This window comes from Phyllobates terribilis, unplaced genomic scaffold (assembly GCF_046119375.1).
Source record: "Phyllobates terribilis strain yellow unplaced genomic scaffold, ASM4611937v1 Scaffold_2__4_contigs__length_985480577, whole genome shotgun sequence".
In the NCBI taxonomy this organism is placed as follows: domain Eukaryota; kingdom Metazoa; phylum Chordata; class Amphibia; order Anura; family Dendrobatidae; genus Phyllobates; species Phyllobates terribilis.
In genome coordinates this window covers 581,126,834-581,144,646 of record NW_027362762.1, presented here as the reverse complement: position 1 = coordinate 581,144,646, position 17,813 = coordinate 581,126,834, and the positions used below count along the sequence as shown (strand labels likewise).

General features: G+C 43.7%; 1 protein-coding gene across 5 annotated transcripts in view; it reads right to left on the bottom strand.

The window, feature by feature from the left end:
* Positions 1-4,201: 4,201 nt before the first annotated feature.
* SCUBE3 (signal peptide, CUB domain and EGF like domain containing 3) overlaps positions 4,202-17,813 on the bottom strand; it is a 1,075,473-nt gene continuing 1,061,861 nt past the window's right edge. For 4 of the 5 annotated variants that reach the window (XM_073666423.1, XM_073666418.1, XM_073666419.1 and 1 more), the window contains one exon: positions 4,202-8,308. In XM_073666423.1, the coding sequence (XP_073522524.1) occupies positions 8,159-8,308 (150 nt within the window). In that variant the 3' untranslated portion in view covers positions 4,202-8,158. The remainder of the gene's footprint in view (positions 8,309-17,813) is intronic. The other variant, XM_073666420.1, reaches the window with a different exon arrangement.

The window sequence follows — 17,813 nt, the reverse complement described above, 5'->3', positions numbered from 1 at the left end:
GGAGTACCAGCTGCAACAAGGCCGTCGATATTCAGGTCAGACTCCACATATAAGACCTCAGGAGTGGACCTGGATGTCTGACATATGTACCATCCTGACAAACTTTGAGGAGTCCACCAAGATGGTGAGTGGCGATGATGCCATCATTAGCGTCAGCATCCCACTTGTCTGTCTTTTGCAACGTTCTCTGCAGAGAATTAAAGAGGAGGCATTGCAGCCAGAGTATGATGAGATTTATCAAGAAGCCGTAGCAGGCGATTACACACAGCCCATCCTCATCTCAACCCATCGTGCATCGGGGGACAATGAGGGAGAGAAGGTGGAGGAGGAAGAACAGGAGCTGGTATCATGTGCTGTAGACGGTAGAACCTGTACAACTGTCATACCGTCGGTTCAGCGTGGGTGGCCTGAGGACAGGGTGGGGGGGAGGAGGAGGAGGAGAGCATGGTCAGTCGTCATCTTGCTGAGGACACGGAAGTCTTGCCCGTTACCAGTCTGGCACGCATGGCAGACTTTATGTTAAGCTGCCTTAACCGTAACCCTCGCGTTGTCAAAATGCTGGGTGACAGTCATTACTGGTTGGTGACACTTTTAGACCCCCGCAACAAGGAGAACTTTCACTCTTATTCCTGAGGTGGAGATGTCTACATCAATGGGGCAGTACTAGAAGGCCCTTGCTGCAGAACTGTTAAAAAAATTCCCATCTGAACACGCTAGCAACAGAGGTCACAGTGTGTTGCCCAACCAAGGCATACAGGCGAGAGAGACGCAACTCCAATCCAGCAGAGGCGGGGGAACATTGTCAACGTTCTGGGACAGTTTTCTGATACCCGCACAGCTTACAGGCCCTGAGGCGCGGGGTACTCTCACAAGGAGTGGAAAGTTTCAAAAGATGGTGAGGGAGTACCTTGCAGACCGTACCAGTGTCCTCCGTGATTCCTCTGTGCCTTTTAATTATCGGGTATCCAAGCTGGACACTTGGAATGAACTCGCTCTGTATGCCTTGGAGGTCCTGGCCTGCCCTGCCGCTAGCGTGTTATCGGAGCATGTTTTTAGTGCCACTGGGGGAATTATAACAGATAAGCGCACTCGCCTGTCAACTGACAATGCTGACAAGCTGACCCTTATCAAAATGAATAAGGGCTGGATTGGGCCAGACTTCTCATCACCACCAAATGACAGCAGAGTAACATAAAGTCAAATCCACTGTGTTATTTTGGGAGGTGTATTCCCATGCACCACTTCACACCCACACATGGGTATATGCTTCCTCATTTCGGCTGTATTTTGCTCTTCTCCTTATCCTCAGCCTCCACCACCACTATACCACCAGGGTGACCTTGGTCCGTGTTGCCAGCATTGCAAGTTCCTCCCTCCTAATTTTTGGCAGCTTTTGCTTGGAAGGCATAGGCAAAGACTATGGGAGACCCACTCCCCAATAATGGGAATAATGTTTTTAAGATGCTGTACTGCATGGCTTTGCCAAGGGGCATTTAAACCATCTTGTTAAGCTACTGCAACCTCCACGTCTCTTCCAAGGGGCATTAAAACCATCTTGTTAAGCTACTGCGACCTCCACCACTTTTCCCAGGGCATTAAAACCGTCTTGTTAAGCTACTGAGACCTCCACCACATTTTCAAGGGGCATTGATATTGTCTTTTCATTCCACTGTGACCTCCATGTCTCTTCCAAGGGGCATTAAAACCGTCTTTTTAAGCTAGTGCGACCTTTAACTGTGTAGCCGAACTGCTCCTTTTGGTACAGAAACATATCCTACAAGACATGTGTGGTTGACTGGCCTGATATTGATGTGAATGGTCCCTGTTCCTCCTCCTTTGCCACCACCTCATCCATCATTCATCACCTTAAGCTTTGTTTTAACAGGAGTCATAGAACTGGGATAGCAGCAGGAAAACATCCAGCAATCCTCGGAGAAGGTTGGATATGCGCCAAAACGCTGACCACCTCAGGCCTAGCCGCTAGTACATACATGCCCTTGCATTCCAAGAAAACAAAGCAGACGCTAACTTCTTTCATCATCATCATGCTCCTCATCTTGGCACTCTTAACTCCCCTGATGGAGAAGCTAGGGCCCACCGGAGGAGTCTGGTTCTCTGGTGGGCTCATCCCCTGCTGCCCTAAAGCAGGCCGGGCTAAGAAAAGTGTGTGGGGGGATGTTCCAAGGAGAAATAGGGGCGGCTGGGGACCGTTTATGGACACCCGGCCGCCCCCTGGGGACTGAGTATGGATACCTCGCTGCTGAAGCAGCCATGAGGTAGTGGCCAGCTTCGGCTTCCTCCAAACTTAAAGGCCCCATTTCAAGTGCAAGCTAGCAGTATGGTATTGCAGCCTGGGGGTGGGTGGGTGGCAGGATGCATAATTGCGCTTGCATTGCAAGGAATGGGGGAGGTACAATTGAACACTGCCCTGGGACAAGGACTTGCACGGGGATAGTTGCAAGTCTGCATCTTCTGATGCAGCAAGGATCACTTCTGATGGGCACACTTTTAGGCAGTGACCTGGATGTCAGAGATGCTTCCAGGGGTCTTCCCCATGCTGTTCCCATGTCTTTTCAGCACTGTATGCATGTGTCACATAGCACATGGCCAGATAAGGTTGTAAAATGTTAAAATGACATTTCCCGGTGAATGCATTTGTCACGGTTGAAAGCAATACAAAAGTGCAAAAAACACATAAAAACTGCTACTTGTGAACATAACCAAAAATAAAAATACTCCTCCACACCTTGGTCTATTTATTTTACCTTATACACAAGTCTTTACCATGGAATGGATGTTCCTTAACATATTTCACAGGAAAGCAGTTTCAGTATCGTTTTTGAACGTTTTATTGTGAGCCCGTAAAAGTGGTTTAATACCTCTGACCACGTTGTTGACAGCAGTGTCCTGGGGGTCAGAAATGCTTCCTGGGGCGATCCCCATGCTGTCCCCATGTCATTTGAACACTGTCACTATCGTTTTGGGCATTTTTTAGGCTTTCTACAGACTGCCGGGGGGGCCGCCGCAAAAATGCTGGGGTCTCCCATAGACTAACATTGGGCTCGTTACTCTTGTCGAGCACCCGAGTATCACGGTGAGCTTGGCCCGAGCTTCGAGCACCCGAGCATTTTAGTGCTCGCTCAACACTACAGCTTATATTAATACCACTACATATCTCCAGCTAGCAGCACGTTCTCTTCACATTTGTCTAGAGGCATATAACCACTATTATCATTAATTCACAAGTACTGTTAGGATGCCAATTCTAACACATCTCTCCTATGTATTGCACTTTCAAACACATAACCGCATAGGTGTCGTTTATCACCACTGTTCTATGAATACTATTGTCTCTTCTTTCCTTGGGACAGGCTGCCACCTTGTGACAGACTTGGGAATCTGTCTCTAAGTCACTATTATCCTTATTGCTAAAATGAATGTTATTAATTGCTTGCATTTGTGTAGAAAATCTATTTCAGACATGTAGTAGAATACAGAAAATTACTGTTTTAAAAAAAAAGTTACAAATAAGCATTGTGTAAGCTGAATGTATATTCACCGTAGCCTGTACTATGACATTTTTTCTACTGACATTTTTTGTATATATGTAAATATATAATGGTTATCATTTATTACTGTTATTGTCTCATATTCTTGAACAGTTCTGATGAAGTTCTAATTACTAGGACCGAAATGTTAACTGATTGGATTGCCATGAAAAATAATTTGTTTCATTCACTGCAATTTGAGTGCCGAGTTCCTTACTTGCATGTGAATTACATACTGTTCTGGAGCTATCCATTGTTCACTGGAGCTGATGATCGTTTGGGGTATCGGACACCCAACCTCTAAATATATATATCAGTCCAGGATAACCCCTCTAAAAAGGTTGAAAAAATAGGAGATAGACCTAAATTAATTAAATAACTACAGTAAAATTTCTATATATATAACCATAACACAAAAATACCATTTAGTCGAACTGCAGGTTGTTCATGGAATAAACAATTTCTATATTCAGAAAAAGCTGGGAAAGGGAACATAAAGCTTCAATCTGCAAAATGATTTACATATATCTCTATTTGCATATTTTTTATTATTCGAAAGAGAAAGTATCACTCAAAAATAATTGTGCTCAGTTCATTAGTGCAAACAACTTTATTTATACAATATCAAATATTTGAGTAGAAAAAGTTGATGACTTGTGACTCAAAACTCCAAGGTGTTCTTCAAGTCTTCAAACATATTCTCCTGTTTTATAGTTACTTCTCCATCTCTGTTGCACTACCATTGCAGTCTCTTCACACATGGTACTAATATTATTGACTTAATATTATTGACTTAATATTATTGACTTTTTAATGACCCATGTTTGCCTTATCATCTACAGTAAGTCACTTTAGCTATGTTATTTAATTAGCTTGCATGATGTATAATCCTTTACCATATTATAACCCTCTAATATATGAAAAGACATTGCAGAAAGACGTATGAGAGGTATAAGGCATTTACATGACAAATTCAGTGATATAAAAATGGATACTATAAATAGGCAATAGGCAGAGTTTGTAAATTTAGGAGGAAATGTAGCTTATTCAGTCATCAGAGAAGCTCCTCAATTATGTTCCTTTCAGCTTTGTATAGTTCTCATATTTCACTTGCATTGCTCACCTTAGGCTCTGTTATTACTTGCCTACCTGTGTTCTGTTCCTTATATGGTTCCAGTGATTTCAACACCAAAAATAGCACTGCAGATTAGGATATTCTGGCACTGGAACTGGCAGAAACCTGATTGGTTTCCATTTTAAGTCAAAGGGTCTGATAGGGTGCTTTGTAATGCAATTAAACAGATCCATCGTATGGGGCAAGGATCCATTAAAATGGAAGAATTAAGAGCGCCTTAATGAAATCATTCCACATATGATCATACCTCTTAACAATAAGAACACAAATGCAGATATTCTTTTGCTGAAATAAGTAACAATTGCACTAACAATAAGAATAAAATGTACTGGCGTCAGACGTGCGCCTGCTGCCGAGCAACTTCCACTTGTTGCTGTAAATAAGTGTTTAAATAATTTATTAAATAGGTTCTAAACGGCCCTATGGGAGGAACATATAGCAATAAATATAGTTAATGGGATTACTGCAGTACTGATAGCTACAATATTCTCGATTTTCATTCGATTTTACTATATCATACTTCTTATATAAAAGATGCACACATGTGCATAGCTGTTTTAGCTGTCAATAATGGTACTGAGCTCCGTCACAGTCCCACTAAAGAAATATCTTCTTGTCGGGATCACTGCTGCGACTTGCATTTAAACTAATGCTGCAATTCTAGCATGAAGCATGTATATGTGCAAATACAAGAGTCTCTGACCTGGTGTTTTCATGCAGCGGGGGACCCGCAAAGACTTCTAACACTCCAAAAGAGAGGTGAGTGCTTACAGTCTGTACGTTGGGATAACTGCTTGCATGTGGATTGCTCGTGGTCCAGGACGCTGCCCCGGCCGGTGGTGTGCGCTGAAACGATTATTACATAGGGGCTACTCTCACTAAATTTCAGACAGACAGCATTGATATGCCACAGGCATGTGTGATTGTCTAGGACATGCTCCCCTCACAAACAGAAGCATGGATCCTCGCAGCAATACCAAGCTCACGGATGACATGCAACAGTACCGCCAACCGATGAAGCCCACCAATGACATGCAACAGTATCACCATACGCGTCATCCATACACACCCATTACTGCCAGACCATCCCCGATTAATATTCGGGAAAGCGCAAAACATTGGAAACCTGGTAGCCCCTACTGTACAACAAGTGGTACCGAACAACGGACTAATCATGCCATATATCAACATACATTTTTTCTTTTCCTGCAATCGTTGTAAAGTGTGCCACATGTTACTTGCAAAGAAAAGGAAAGAATTTAATAATAGAAAGGACCAATTTACCATCAAAGACTATTACTTGTCAGACAAAAGGGGTCATTTACTGTATTGAATGCCCTTGTCAAGAAAAGTACATTGGACGTACAAAAAGAACATTGACAAAGATGAGCACATCCGTAGATATTGTAGCTACCAGTACTGCAGTAATCCCGTTAACTATATTTATTGCTATATGTTCCTCCCATAGCGCCGTTGGGAACCTATTTTAATAAATAGTAACAATTGGCAGTTGAAGATGTACTTTGTAAACTTCAGATCACAGGTTTAGAATAATAAGGTTTTTAAACTGTGTCGATTTTGTACCAGTCTTATGAGGCTTTATTCACTATGACAGATGAATGTGTTTCAGTTCAGAAGCTTGAGTTGGAAGAGGGTGACCAGGACGGTCATGCGCCTCTTTCCCTTTTCTGAATGTATTGTTCTACTCTGTGTTTATATATGAATATGTAAATGTCTATTGTCTAATGTTAGTTACAGTGACAGTATATGTTAGGAGTGGATGGTATATTAGATTAGGAATTGGGTACAGTGCAGTGGTGGGCACAATAGTTTAGGATAAAAATAGTTAATATATTTAGTAATAGCTCCAGTGTAGAAGGAGCCGGGGTAGTAACGGAGTAATTTTCCCAGCAGCCGATGGAGACAGTTGATAATTGGTCCAGTTGAAAAAGGGGGAGGAGTTTGGGCCAAAGGAGAGCAACGGTTATTCCTGTCAGGGATCAGTTCGGTCAGGGCAGTTGTTGCTGGTGGTAATGTTAAAGTATGTGCTGGAAGATAACTGAGGAGAAGCTCGGGGCCCTTGGGGCTGAATGTCAATAAGGATACCGACGGTCGATGATAGCAAGAGTTAGGCAGTTTGGGGAACGTTGAAGCGGTAAACTCTGAGGAGAAGTCCCGAAACGTCCGAGGCCTGTAGAAGGACTGATTGAGCCAGCCTTCACGACTCCCAAAGAGGGGAGTGCGGACGGGGACATACCTGAGCTGAGTAGCACCGTATTTGGTAAAAGCTGCGGTACTGGGGAAAAACTAACTCTGCAAATAGGACTGAAAGGGAGAGAAGAGAGGATGGCAAATGTAATTGTGATATGCAAAGGAACGGTATCTGTGACCAGAACTGAGCAACAAAAGAAGTTTAGTAAAGTTGGTTTTTATATAAAAGAAACAGAGCGAACGTAATTATTTGCCTGCAACAACTGAACTCCTGAAGAAAGATTTCCTGGGAAACTCTAAGTGTTTCACACTACATACAAATGATAAGACAACACGGACATTATCTTTTATTTGTGGGCGGACAGGGTGAGAATGTAAATGCACAACAACTGCAGTGACTCGCCACTACTACCACCCTGTACCCCTTACAATATCACAGGTTTAGAATAATAATTAAGGTTTTTAAACGGTGTCTATTTTGTACCAGTCTTATGAGGCTTTATTCACTATGACAGATGAATGTGTTGCAGTTCAGAAGCTTGAGATGGAAGATCCTAAAAGCTGTGGCAAGTGAATTGCTGCAGAGGTAACAAAAAATAAAGAAACTTATCCTTTCAAAAGGATGACGTGACTTGTTTTTCAGAGCTTTATGACAAGTTTCTCAATTTCTTTCAAAAGTGGAGCACATGTGTGATAGGTCAGTCATGGAGTGGAGTTTGTGCTTATTATACGACAATTTGTTATAATATAAACCTTCATGATATGCTATGTAACATTTCAAAATATGTAACAGACATTGCTGAATTTAGTGACAGTTTCATATGGCACCACAACAGTCCCCACCAAGAGATTCGGAATTTCATTTGTTTCTAAAACAGTACAATTACATTCAGTGTTTGAATCATTATATCAGAAACAGCTTTTTATGCCTTTTTCAGTTATAGTTAAGTTGGTCTTTGTGCACATATTGTTTTATCTTTGGCATAAAAAAATACTACCTGTTAAGATTGTTGTGTTACTACTTCAATTTTTCCATTTTGCAGTTTCCTTAGCTCCATTAGGGCTCAGTAAGTTATAGAGTCACACTCTCAGTATGGTTGGCAGTGATTGGCCGCCTCTTATTTAGAACACACGATCAAGCACAACACTTGGTCTTCCATGTTCATATACTGCAGTTTTTTGAAGCTGAGTTGGTAGATTGCGATCATCTTCACATTCACTCTGCTGGTGCTGTAGCAATGAGGTTCTATTTCTGCCAAAAGTATTATTTATAAGGTCGTAAGAAGGCAGAAACTTTAGACCGTAAGAGTTTAATGAATGAACGAGGTAACATCTCTTTGTGTTTTTCAGTGTACTTGAAGTAATTTTGAGGGTGTGCAAGGACCTCAAAAAATGCCTTAATCAGTTTTTTATCCTGAAGAAGATAAGAATTATGTAAATAGCAAAGACAATAAAAATAATAGTTAGATCAATAAAATTACATACAACCGCTAGACCAACTTCATATTGCACTTTACATATTCCCATTAATGGAAACAGAATAGATACATCATTATTAATTCAATTTGAAATGGTTGTCCCCTTTGGGACATTTATAGCAAATTTCCATTCTGCATTTTCTATATAGACTATACAACAAGGTCAGTGTGCTTTATTATAGGTGCAATGAATGGGAGATAATTGACAGAGAATATCATAAATTAATTTTACAGAAAATGATAGAGTGCAGCCTGCTATCCGAACACCAGAGTAACGCCACGGCCCCACTATCAGTATTTGGTCAGTATTCAGTCAGTATTTTTTCTTAGGAGTGGGAGACAAAACTAGGAGTGGATGATGAATGCAGAATTAGTGCACTTGTTTCTATTATTGTCACGGGTGTGTCAGATCTGACAGACAGTCGCCCTGCAGTTGGTTGCACAAGATCTCTTCGTTTGACATTACAGACACATTCTTAGATCTGTCTCACTCTAGGACCCAGCGGCTGCCTCCCACCAGCTAATTGACACTCTGGCCTGGGTGTTTAAATACTTCCTGTTTGCTAAGGAAGGTGTCAGTGATATTCACATGTTTCCTTGTGAAAGCTTGGAGCTAGTGCAGTCTACTAACTTCCTCTCCGGTGCTAAGAGGACGTGTGTGTAATCTCTCTGAAGTCGGCTCAAACTAAGTTATTTTCCCCCATGTCTGTCTACCTTGTTGTCTTTAGTTGTTAATGGGGACTGACTAGGTTTCATCCCCCCCCCTTCCCTAGCCAGGGCCTAGCTCTAGGAAAATACAGGGTTTCAGGTTCCTGTGCGGATATTGGTAAGGAACCAATATAGGGACGATAGGGGAGACAGGGTGATATCAGATCAGCCTAGGAGGTCTCCACTTCCCCTTTTCCTAGTGTTTGGGCTCCCTTCCCCTCATCAATTCGTGTTGCACTTAGTCTTTCCCTCACCTTGTGTGACAATTAAACCCTTTCTCTGATTGTTCCTCACACGGTTTAGGCTCCCACTCCTGAGAAAAAATACTGACTGAATACTGCTCAAATACTGATAGTGGGGCCATAGCCTAAAATGGAGAAATGTGTACATTCTGGCAGATTGTGTGGGCTGCGAGTTATTGTAATTTCAACACAGGGCAAATTTAAATCCTCACTAACAATAATTGATAGTAATAAAAACAAATCTATTATTATATTAAAGGGAATTTGTTTGTAGGATCAGTCCTCATAAGTTGTCTATACAGGCATGCAGATAGTTGAATGCTGAATAAAATGAAATATCTGCGCTCTGATGTCTTATTCCACAGAAATGCATATTTTTTTATATGTAAATGAGCTGTTCAGGACTATGGGAAGGACACTGATCTGTCCAAGTATTTGCCTCCAGAGCTTATGTTTAATAAAATCGGTTGTTACTAGTGTGAGACATGTAACCATCACATAATAATAGTACTGAACTTTGCCTCATAACAAACGCATTAGCAGCTGCAGCTTTCACAGTTCTGCTATATTGTAACACTATTGCAACAATGATTGCCTGTGAGATTGTTAAATATTAATTACGGATATTCATTTTATTCTTAATTCTAAATTCTGTATCATACATTGCATCAGCCATCGTGCTAGGGTTTCTAGATGACATGCGCTATTTGTGTATTTTTAGTTAGTACCATAAATAGAAGAACAGCTGGTATGACCGGCAATATATAACCCCATGTTAGAGACCGTGCCATTCCACAGGACGAGGATCTGTGTGTGAAACAGCTGCTGATGTAGGCCCAAGGAAACACGTTCTTTACCCGGACACATGGTGTCATCCTGACACACGTGCTGGACACAGACAGATGCAATCTACCATTCAGGATCCCAGGGAAAGATGGGTGAATCTCAACTATTAAGCTAATGATGGACAAATGGACAATCACTCTAACCATTTAACTATTGTATATAATTACTGCAATCATTCTTTTTAATGGACAACCCGAGAATAAATCGATACATTTTTTTATAAGAATATCTTGATATTAGTACGTTGATTAATCGCATCTGATAAGAAGTCCTCGATAGAAAAAATATACGGAAATAAGTATTATTTTACATAGATGGAAGCTGAAGCACTGAGAGGAACCTACAGATGTGTCAGTTATAATCACACACAGCTCTGCAGTGAGATCAGGAAAGCAGAGAGCGGCCATTACACATCACACATCACACTGGTATTCCCTCTTTTCATTTATAACAAGCTCTGGAGGCACATTCTTATGCAGATCAGTGTCTGATCCATAGTTCTGAACAGCTCATTTACATGTGAGATAAACATGGATTTCTCTGGAATAAGACATTGGATCGCAGATATCAAGATATCATTTTATTCAGATTCCTATTATCTACATGCCCATATAGACGGCTTAGGAGGGTTGATCATACAGATTCTCTTCAAATAAGGGATTAGTACTTTAAAAATATTTAACATGATATATTTTATAAATATACAGTACAGACCAAAAGATTGGACCCACCTCATTTAAAGATTTTTCTGTATTTTCATGACTTTGAAAATTGTAAATTCACACTGAAGGCATCAAAACTATGAATTAACACATGTGGAATTATATACTTAACAAAAAAGTGTGAAACAACTGAAAATATGTCTTATATTCTAGGTTCTTCAAAGTAGCCACCTTTTGCTTTGATGATTGCTTTGCACACTCTTGGCATTCTCTTGATGAGCTTCAAGAGGTAGTCACCGGAAATGGTTATCACTTCACAGGTGTGCCCTGTCAGGTTTAATAAGTGGGATTTCTTGCCTTATAAAAGGGGTTGGGAGCATCGGTTGTGTTGTGCAGAAGTCAGGTGGATACACAGCTGATAGTCCTACTGAATAGACTGTTTGTTAGAATTTGTATTATGGCAAGAAAAAAGCAGCCAATTAAAGAAAAACAAGTGGCCATCATTACTTTAAGAAATGAAGATCAGTCAGTCCGAAAAATTGGGCAAACTTTGAAAGTGTCCCCAAGTGCAGTTGCAAAAACCATCAAACGCTACAAAGAAACTGGCTCACATGAGGACCGCCCCAGGAAAGGAAGACCAAGAGTTACCTCTGCTTCTGAGGATAAGTTTATCCGAGTCACCAGCCTCAGAAATCGCAGGTTAACAGCAGCTCAGATTAGAGACCAGGTCAATGCCACACAGAGTTCTAGCAGCAGACACATCTCTACAACAACTGTTAAGAGGAGACTTTGTGCAGCAGGTCTTCATGGTAAAATAGCTGCTAGGAAACCACTGCTAAAGACAGTCAACAAGCAGAAGAGACTTGTTTGGGCTAAAGAACAAAAGGAATGGACATTAGACCAGTGGAAATCTGTGCTTTGGTCTGATGAGTCTAAATTTGAGATCTTTGGTTCCAACCACCGTGTCTTTGTGTGACGCAGAAAAGGTGAACGGATGGTGAAGCATGGAGGAGGAGGTATGATGGTGTAGGGGTGCTTTGCTGGTGACACTGTTGGGGATTTATTCAAAATTGAAGGCATACTGAACCAGCATGGCTACCACAGCATCTTGCAGCGGCATGCAATTCCATCCGGTTTGCATTTAGTTGGACCATCATTTATTTTTCAACAGAACAATGACCCCAAACACACCTCCAGGCTGTGTAAGGGCTATTTGACCAAGAAGGAGAGTGATTAGTTTTGATGCCTTCAGTGTGAATGTACAATTTTCAAAGTCATGAAAATACAGAAAAATCTTGAAATGAGAAGGTGTGTCCAAACTTTTGGTCTGTACTGTATATATACATATATATATATATATATATATATATATATATATATATATATACAGTACAGTACAGACCAAAAGTTTGGACACATAATAAAGCCTGCAGAGAAAACCCGATTCCTGAGTCTACTTCCAGAAGCGGCCAAGCGAGGCATCCTGCCACAGTTTTTTGCTAGAGTGCGTGCAAGATTCCAGGAACACGTGTACCTGCCACAGAGACCAATGAATGTGCTGGCTAAAGGCTGCCAGCCAGCCAGAGAAGTCCAGCAGCATGGAGGAGCTCATTAAGCATCTGGTCCAGAGCCAGCAGAGCATGCAGCAACTGCACTTGCAGACCCAGCAGAGCGTGCAGCAAACCCAGCAACAGCAATGAGAGCAGCTACAGCAGCAACGGGAGAAGCTACAGCAGCAATAGGAGCAGCAGCAGGAGACAAATAAACTCCTGATACAGCAAATCCAGCAGCAGCAACAGATGGAGCTCCTAGCAGGGGAGATTCGTGGCAGGACATCCTCTCCACCCCCAGATCCAGGTGATGACGCACATGTCAGTAAAACAGTAAGGAGAACCTTACAGAACATGACCCCGGGGAAGACGTTGAGGCATTCCTGACTGTTTTTGAAAGGGTGGCAGAATGGAAGAGATTACCTCCGGAGTAGTGGACGGAGGTTCTGGCGCCATATTTGACCGGGGAGCCACAGAAGGCCTATTACGATCTGACTTTTCAAGATGCAAAGGAGTACGCAAAATTAAAAACAGAGATATTGGCAAGCTCAGGATTGACTATGTCTGTCAGAGTGCAAAAGGTCCACCACTGGGCGTATGCTGGCGACAAAAACCTCCACGCTCACAGATGTTTAACTTGTTAAATCTAGTTCTGAAGTGGCTGCAGTCAGAGTCTTCCACGCCTGCCCAGATGGTTGAGCATGTTGGCGAAGCTTGGAACGTGGACCTCGTGGGCCCGGTAGAGAGGTAACAAGTGGTCGAAAAATCCCTAGGGAAACCCGAAATAATCACCTCCTCGTACTGGAGTGCCCAAAAAGAGGTGGGTTCACCACAGAAGGTGTTCAGAACCACAACAGGGGGGCGTCCCACTTCCACTGAAGATGCCGCAAGGACTGTTAAGGATGTGATTTGTTGGCGGTGTCGCAACCCAGGACACGTAGCCGCCCAGTGTCATACGTCTGCTGAGCCAATGGACTGCAGCCTAGGCAGATGATGTTCATATTATGCTTACCCAGCCTGCAGTGTGGACTGTCAACCGAGCGAGGGCCCGCAGGTAGGTGCCATATCTGTTAACGGAGTGATGGTCCTGGGGCTGTTGGACTCCGGGAGTCTGGTAACCTTAATCAGTGCCACCCTTCCCCACCAACTGATCACTACCAAATCTGTGGGCATTCGCTGCATACATGGGGACGCCAAGGACTACCCGGTGGCCAGAGTGACAGTTGAAACAGACTCTGGCGCCCAATCCCATGAGGTCGGGGTGGTCAGGGACCTGATACATCCCCCCATACACATTTTGGGATGCAATTTTCCCTTGTTCTGGGACTTGTGGGGGAAGGGATCCAGACTGGGTCCCGTGGGAAAAAGCCAGGACCCTAGAGAAATACCCTGGTCGACATCGGAAGTGTTTGAGTTCCCACTATGTGTCCTTGTCTGCAACGAGACTGTGACTGAGGAGGCTGACCTCCATGAGTTAGAGGTACCCGGAGAGAACTTTGGGGCAGCTCAAGTTTGGGACTTGACCTTGAAAGGGGCGTGGGATAATATTACTGTTTGTAATGGTGTTACTCAAGAGCCGGGGGCGGACACCATGTACCCACACTTTGCAGTTCAGGGGGAGCTATTATACCGGGTGATCAAACAAAAAAGTGAAGAGGTAGTGGAACAGCTGTTAGTTTCAAGTTTATACCATTGGAGGGTATTAAACATGGAACACTCACATATTCTGGGTGACACCTAGGGGTTGAGAAAACCCTGAAGAGAATAATGAGGAGGTTTTATTGGCCAGGATGTTATCCGGAAATCTTAAACTATTGTAGTTCCTGACCCACCTGCCAGATAACCGCGCCCACCTCCCACTTTTATAGTCCCTTAGTTCCATTACCTGTCATAGAGGTTTCCCTTTGAGAGGATTGCCATGGACCTCGTGGGTCCCTTAGTTAAATCGGCCCGGGGCCACCATACAGCCTGGTGGACTATGCGACCGAGTACCCCTAAGGAACTCGTCCAGTAAAAGTATAGCCCGAGAGCTAGTTTATATTTTTGCTCAGACAGGTCTGCCGAAAGATTTTGACAGACCAATGAACCCCTTTCATGAGCAAGGTGATGAAGGAGCTATGCAGAGTCCTTCAGATTGCCCAGATTAGGACCTCAGTTTATCATCCGCAGATTGACGGCCTAGTGGAATGCTTCAATAAGACCTTAAAGGCGATGCTCAGGAATGTCGTTGAAAAGGATGGGCGAGACTGGGACTACCTGCTCCCATTTTTGCTTTTCTCTGTCAGAGAAGTTCCTCAAGCCTCCACTGGCTTCTCTCCATTTGAGCTCCTGTATGGACGGCATCAAAGTGGTCTCCTAGACATCGCCGAGGAAACCTGGGAGGCCGAGGTTACGCCCCACCGGAGCATCATCGAACATGTCACCCAGTTACAGGAGAGAATGGTGAAGGTGATGCCCATCATCAAGGAACATCTCCAGGCGCAGGAAGCCCAGGCGAGGGTGTACAACCGGTCAGCAAGACTGAGACAGTTCCAATCTAAGGATCGCGTCCTGGTTGTCATTCCCACCATTGAAAGTAAGTTTCTGGCTAAGTGGCAAGGCCTGTATGAGGTGGAGAAGCTCGGTGAAGTGAACTACAGAGTCCACCAGGCTGGCCGAAGAAAGCTACACCAGGTGTACCATGTAAACCTGCTCAAGCAGTGGCGAGATCGGGAATCCGTGAAAACTCCTTGCCTGGGAGCCACTCCCGAAGACCAGGTGGGAGATGTCACAATAGCGGAGACCCTTTTGCCAGCCCAGAAGCAACAGTGTCGAGAACGGCAGAATCGGGACCTGTTCTCAGAGTCACCAGGGCTTACCCAGGTGGTAGAACATGACGCGCTAACAGAGCCGCATGTAAGGTTGAACTTGAAGCCATACAGGATTCCTGAAGCACGCCGGGAGGTGATCTCGGCTGAGGTGAAGAGGATGTTAGACCTCGGTGTGATAGAGGAGTCAAAGAGTGGATGGTTGAGCCCCATCGTCCTCGTGCCAAAACCCAATGGAGAGTGGAGGCTTTGTAATGACTACCGCCGGCTGAATGAGGTGTCCAAGTGTGACACGTGCCCGATGCCCCACGTCGACGAACTCATCAAGAGGCTTGGACCGATGAAGTACATCACCACTCTTGACCTGACGAAGGGCTACTGGCAGATCCCCATATCCCAGATGACCAAGGAGAAGACGGCTTTCTCGACACCTGATGGGTCCTTTCAATACACTCAGATGTCATTCGGACTACAGGGAGCCCCAAGCCACCTTCCAGAGGCCTATGGATGGGATCCTAGCCCCACATAAGAAGTAGGCCGCAGCCTACCTTGACGACATTGTAGTCTTTAGCCTAGACTGGGCTAGTAATCTACCTAAACTACAGGCCATTCTGGATGCTTTAAGGAAGGCGAGATTTACCATAAATCCAAAAAAATGTGCCAATGGAAAAGAGGAGGCCAAGTACTTGGGCTATGTCGTCGGGAGAGGCAAAATAAAGCTGCAAATTAATAAAGTGGTGGCAATCCAGACCTGGCCGAAACCGCTCTCCAAGAAGCAAGTGAGAGCATTCCGGGGAATAGTGGGATATTACCGGCGGTTTATTCCAAATTTTTCCATGATGGCCGCGCCACTGATGGATCTCATAAAAGGCACCAGATGAACCATGTGAAGTGAACGGAGGAAACAGAGAGGAGACTTAATAGCTGTCTACAAATATTTCAGGGCTGTCACATTGTAGAAGGATCATCTTTATTCTCATTTGCACAAGGAAAGACTAGAAGCAATGGGATGAAACTGAATGGGAGGAGACACAGATTAGATATTAGAAAAAACTTTTTGACAGGGTGATCAATGAGTGGAACAGACTGCCACGAGAGGTGGTGAGTTCCCCTTCAATGGACGTCTTCAAACAGAGGCTGGACAGATATCTGTCTGGAATGATTTAGTGAATCCTGCTTTGAGCAGGGGGTTGGACCAGATGACCCAGGAGGTCCCCTCCAACTCTACCAGTCTATGACTCTATAAGACCGCGTTTCAACTGTTGAAATCAGCACGGTGTAAACAGCCGGTCCTGGACGCACCAGACTTCAAGAAAGAGTTTGTGGTCCAGACAGACGCTTCAGAGATTGGTTTAGGAGCCGTACTCTCTCAATAGATAAATGGGGAAAAACATCCCATTCTGTATCTGAGCCAGAAGCTTTCATTCTGCTAGAAAAAATACACAATAGTAGAAAAAGAGTGTTTAGCCATAAAGTGGGCCATAGATACACTAAGATACTACCTACTAGGCCGGAAGTTTAAGTTGGTGTCAGACCATGCCCTGTTCAGATGGTTGAGGGAAAAGAGGGTAAAAAATGTCAGGGTAACTAGATGGTCCCAAGCTCTTGAGGACTTCAACTTTAACTTCCCAGGCCTATGCTCTATGTGATACGGGAATGCTGAAGCCCTTTCTAGAATTCCCTATCTGGTATTGGAAGGTGCCCAAACCCCCAGCTTTGGGCAGAGGGGGTGAATATGTGACTGAGTCACTGGTATGGTATATGAGGGGAGGTATGTGTCGCACAGGTTGCTAGCCTGTGTGAACTGAAACCAGTGGACTTTCTGCCAGCATGTTATATGCTGGAGGTTAACTCTTTTAAAGGATTTTATGGGATTGCCACATAATCTTCTTTTCTCGTGATGCCATCTATTTTGCGAAATACATCAGTCCCTCCTGGCTTGGCAAATCGGAGCTTCAACTCCCTCCATAAGTTTTTTATGGTATTAAGGTCTAGAGACCGGCTAGGCCACTCCATGACCTTACTGTGATTTTTTTCTGAGACTCTCCTTTGTTGCCTTGGCTTTAATTTTTGGGTCATTGTCTTGCTGGAAGACCCAGCCACGACCCATCTTCAATGCTCTTACTGAGGGAAGGAGGTTGTTGGCCAAAATCTCAAGATACATGACCCCATCCATCTTCCCTTCAGTATGGTGCAGTCATCATGTCCCCTTTGCAGAAAAGCACCCCAAAGTATAATGTTTCCCCCACCATGCTTTATGGTTGGGATGATGTTCTTAGGATTGTACTCATCCTTCTTCCTCCAAACACGGCAAGTTGAGTTAATGCCAAAGAGCTCAATTTTTTTCTCATCTGACCACAACACCTTCTCTCAGTAACTCACAGAATCATCCAGATGTTCATTGGCAAACTTTAGATGGGCCTGCATATGTGCCTTCTTAAGCAGGGGGACCTTGCGGGCACTGCAGGATTTTAAACCTTTGAGGCGTAATGTGTTACCAATGATTTTCTTGGTGACTGTGGTCCCAGCTGCCTGGAGATCAATAACAAGATCCCCCATGTAGTAATAGGCTGATCTCTCATTTTCCTCATGATCAAGGATACCCCACGAGGTGAGATTTTGCAAG